The 4,289-nt window shown below is 38.6% G+C and overlaps 1 protein-coding gene across 2 annotated transcripts in view; it reads right to left on the bottom strand.

Moving 5' to 3' along the window:
* LOC101242501 (WD repeat-containing protein 97-like) overlaps positions 1–4,289 on the bottom strand; it is a 19,289-nt gene that overhangs the window by 305 nt on the left and 14,695 nt on the right. For both annotated transcript variants that reach the window (XM_018814033.2, XM_026836801.1), the window contains 4 exons: positions 3,688–3,819; positions 2,960–3,106; positions 2,403–2,525; positions 1,899–2,083 (listed from right to left, as the gene is read on the bottom strand). In XM_018814033.2, coding sequence (XP_018669578.1) covers positions 1,899–2,083; positions 2,403–2,525; positions 2,960–3,106; positions 3,688–3,819 — 587 coding nt within the window. The remainder of the gene's footprint in view (positions 1–1,898; positions 2,084–2,402; positions 2,526–2,959; positions 3,107–3,687; positions 3,820–4,289) is intronic.

Genomic DNA, 4,289 nt, shown 5'->3' on the forward strand with positions numbered 1-4,289 from the left:
GGATCCCCTAGGCAGATCCCACAAAGATACCTTAAGTTTCGTTGCCGGGTATACTTGTTAAGTTTGTGAGCCAAAAAGTAAAATCACGGCAATTTACATGCAAAACTGCAGCTAGATACACCAGTTTATGGTAATGTTATGCGTTTTTGTTTGTATTTTTATATTTTAAACATGTTCTTTTATGTTTTTGGTTAGTAAACTTGATATTTTCTGTTTTTTTCTCTTTAATCGATTGAGTGTCCAATAAAAGTTGATTATTTTTGTGAGGTTTATTATTGTGATAAGATATAACATTAGTAGAAAGCCATTTTTACGCGCAGAAGTGCTTGGTTTTTAAAAAATCGCAATATTTAAACGAAAAACAGCACCCAGCAATGATAAAATGCTATGCCGTGGGCTCCGTAATGGTGGCGACTATGACGTCATAGACGCGAGACAATGGATAACAAGACTCGTTGTTTTACAATCCGTTTCCTAACTTGGTCTATACTAACTTTGATTCACGCGGGATAACCGCCTGAGGAGACAAGGCGTCGCTAATGGTAGGGCCCAAAAGGTAAAACAATTGAACTGAACGGTTACTGCGAGATTTTCAGCCGGACCGTAATTACAAGGTCTCTCAATATATTTAGTCCGACTTTCTGCGCATGCGCAGTAGCGCCAGACCCCAAATATAAAACGGCGCTATCTCCTGGTCGACGCCACGGATAATAGGGTGGCAACCGTGAATGTAAAGCATTAAATAAAAATAAAAGCAGAGGCGAAATCAAACGGGAGGTTTAAATCTAGAATTAATCGCGATTAACCAAGACAAGAGATCACAGATCTAATGAATGAACACGTTTTAAACTAATTAGCATAAGATAGTAGAGCCGGGGAAGATGGGACACCTTTAACACATATTATCCAAATAGCCTGATCGTGTTTTAAACAATTAACAACGGTCTGTGGAAGTCGTGAAGATACGGTTTTATAATTCATTAAATGTTCTTTGTTTACTACCAAATGAAAAGAGAAAACAAAATGAAAAGGTGTCCCATCTACCCCCACATTGCTATATTAGTTAATCCTTTTACTACAACGGTCGACTGGGCTCGATCAAAAACAAATCTGAAGTAACCATCAAAACGGGTTCTAGTCGCCATTGGTGACTGTGGAGCAGTAGGCAGAATGTATTTATACATGTATTATAACTAATGAAACTTATGACGTATGCGGATTGGGTGATTGGTAAAGAATATGTGTAAATACGCTTTGTACAACTCCTGTACCATGTGTTTATTGTAAACTTACACTAGTTAACGTTGTCGTCGCTTAAAAACGTTTTCATGAATTTTGACAAACCGTAATCACGCAGTAATTAGGTAATGTTAGAAGTTAATATTAATCATATGATGTTGAATTAAAAATAATGTTTCAATTACGATTAATGATAATAAGGTATAAGAGTAGTGCATTAATGCGTCCCCACTTAAATGCTAATAGTTTGATTCAGTCGTGAATCGTTGTGTGGATTTCTTATCTTATCACCCACAAAGTAACATACATGGTAACTCGTAAGCTGGCACGAAGTGTTAAACCCGTGTGATAACGACTGTCGTTTTCCGGCCACGCGAGGATAAAGTAAGTTACATTCATTCATTCAACCCAAATAAATGACATAAGAGCTGTTTACAAATCAAAGCATAAATAAAGTAACTTGTAATAAATTCCGCAAATCTGACCTTATTATTTTTCTGTATCACTTTTCTGTATTTTCATACGCTTTTGCTGAGACTGATGATGCCATTTAGGCGGAATATATTTCTCTATTACTACAAGCGGTTGGACTTCGTAGCACCAGAATATTACTCATAAATAAGGTACACATATGCTTACTTATGACATCACAAACTTACTTGTCCACATTACAAGGGAATGGATTGACATGATGTGAATGAATAGGGAATGTTAGTTTGTTGGTGAATGCAGCCATTAGGTCGGGGTAAGGTCGGTTTAACGGGTTGACTTTAAACTCGGCTGCTAGCTCCCTCCGGTGGCGAACTCTACGTGCTGTGTGCATCTCTCCAAGGCGGACAATCGCCTTTGTAACAAGTTATTGTGAGGTTTATATTGTTATTATGATTAAGCTGCTTCAACCCAGTGGTGACTAACGGGTTTTTCATACAGAACAATCACCCACAAAGTTACAAAGGTGGTAACTTGTAAGCAACATAAGATGTATAAAACAGAACATCAGCGTTATAACGCTGTCGTTGCCCCTCCATAATGTGAATTACATACGTGGTAACTCGAAAGCGAGCACAAGGTGCATGACACATGACATCCATGTTATAATGACTATAATTGCCCCACCACAAAGATAAACGTTCCCCCCCCCCCCAAACAGTATCCATACTAACCTGTTGTCCCTGCAGCTTCGGCAACACAAGCACCGTGTTCTTGGTTGGTTCTGGTTTCATGTTGGCGAGTCGAACTCGTTCTAATTCATCCTCCAACATCATCTCGCAGAAGTAATTCAAAACCTAAGTGGGCAGCAGTACGGTGAGGCAATAATTCTTTATTTTTTTAATTATATTATGGTGTAAAAAGGGGGGGTGAAGCAACTCTGGTTTAAGTCCCAGGTTCCATGATGTGCCTAGCTGTAGGACCTCACCCATATAGAATGTGCATATACAATGTTGGGGTAATGGGACAACTCTGGCTTAATTCTTAGGTCTTATAGCAGGCCACACTGTAGGACATCACTCATATATAATAGAAGATGCATATATATCATAAATAAACACAAGTTCTTGGGCAAAACACCGCAAACCCAGATGATATCTTGGCTTATGGCAAAATAAAATGTCTGACCTCCTTCAGGATTATAACAACAAATACATCGGAATACTTCTTCCACACCACCAACATATACACTTAAAAACAACTTCAACACCATCGTTCCATAAGCACGAACCTCCATTGAAGTAAGGACCCTATTGGCAGCATCTCCCGCATCCACCTCAAACTGGACCCTCTTCCCCTCCGATGTTTTGCTCTTTCCTCTCATCTTTGCTCTCACATCTCCTCGTCTAAGTCGATCCAATGTCTGGTCCAAGTGATTCTGGTGATGAAGGAACTTTATATGTAAGACATCTTTTTGAAACTTTGTTTGAAAATAAACTTTTTTTAATTTTTAAATTGTGTTAATTTTTTTATTTGTGATTTGAGTGTCTTTTAGGCAAGACACTAACCAGCAAACCCAATGATATCTCGCCACAAGGCAAACAAAACATTGCAATTGAAGGTTTTTGCCCAAGCAATGATAAAACAAGGTAATTTCATCATTCGTATGTTCATCCATATTAAAAGACAAACACACCCACAATGGTGGCACAATGTGCAAATATGTGTCATCCGAGTCACTACCAAACCAATCTTAAACCTTGTGCTTGTGTGGGTGATTGTTCTTATGTATGACTGATAATTTGGACAACCCATTAGTACAAGTTTCCACGTACGTAACTTTGCGGGTGATAAACTTTTTTAATTTTTTCGATATATGGCTTAAAATTTGGACAACCCATTAGTGACCACTGGGTTGGAGCAATCGCCTTTAAGTGTCTTGCCCAAGGACACATACGCCCACAATGATTGCACAATGTGCAAATATGTGTCATTCGTGTCACTACCATCCCCACCCACCTTAAACCTCGCCCTCCAGTCATCAAACCATCTTTGACACATCCCCCTCAACTGTGGTTTCATCGATGACGTTTCATCAAGATTCCAAACTTCCCAACTTTCCAACTCTTTGTACAAGAAGGAATGTGGATCCTGTGATAATATGGTGGGTGGTTATATAAGGTGGAGTTTGTATTCTATAAGGGCAAGAACCTTTGAGTGAGCTAAGGTTAAGACCGAAAGGTTAAGACCTGTGTATTAGAATTACTCCAACATATGTAGTTTGGTATCGGCTGAGGAAATATTTCATTGATGACATCATAGTAACAACCTATATCAATGGCTTCACTTACAGTAGCAAAAATTGTTGTCCTTAAAATAAACTCACTCTTAAATAGATATTTATGTTTAATTGGCCGAAAGAATCGTAGACGCTACACCTAGCAAACAAACATAGTGCCATTTAATTAGGAGTTTTTTTCAGAAGACAGACAAATATAAAAGCATCCAGTTGAAATAGAATTATCAAGTTTATACCAGGGGAGCCAAAAGTATAGATTACATTTTATCTAGTAGCAGAAGTGCTACCGGCTCCGTGGCATAGTGGTTAGCGCGCCTGCCTG

Source organism: Ciona intestinalis, chromosome 11 (genome assembly GCF_000224145.3).
Source record: "Ciona intestinalis chromosome 11, KH, whole genome shotgun sequence".
NCBI classification, from domain to species: domain Eukaryota; kingdom Metazoa; phylum Chordata; class Ascidiacea; order Phlebobranchia; family Cionidae; genus Ciona; species Ciona intestinalis.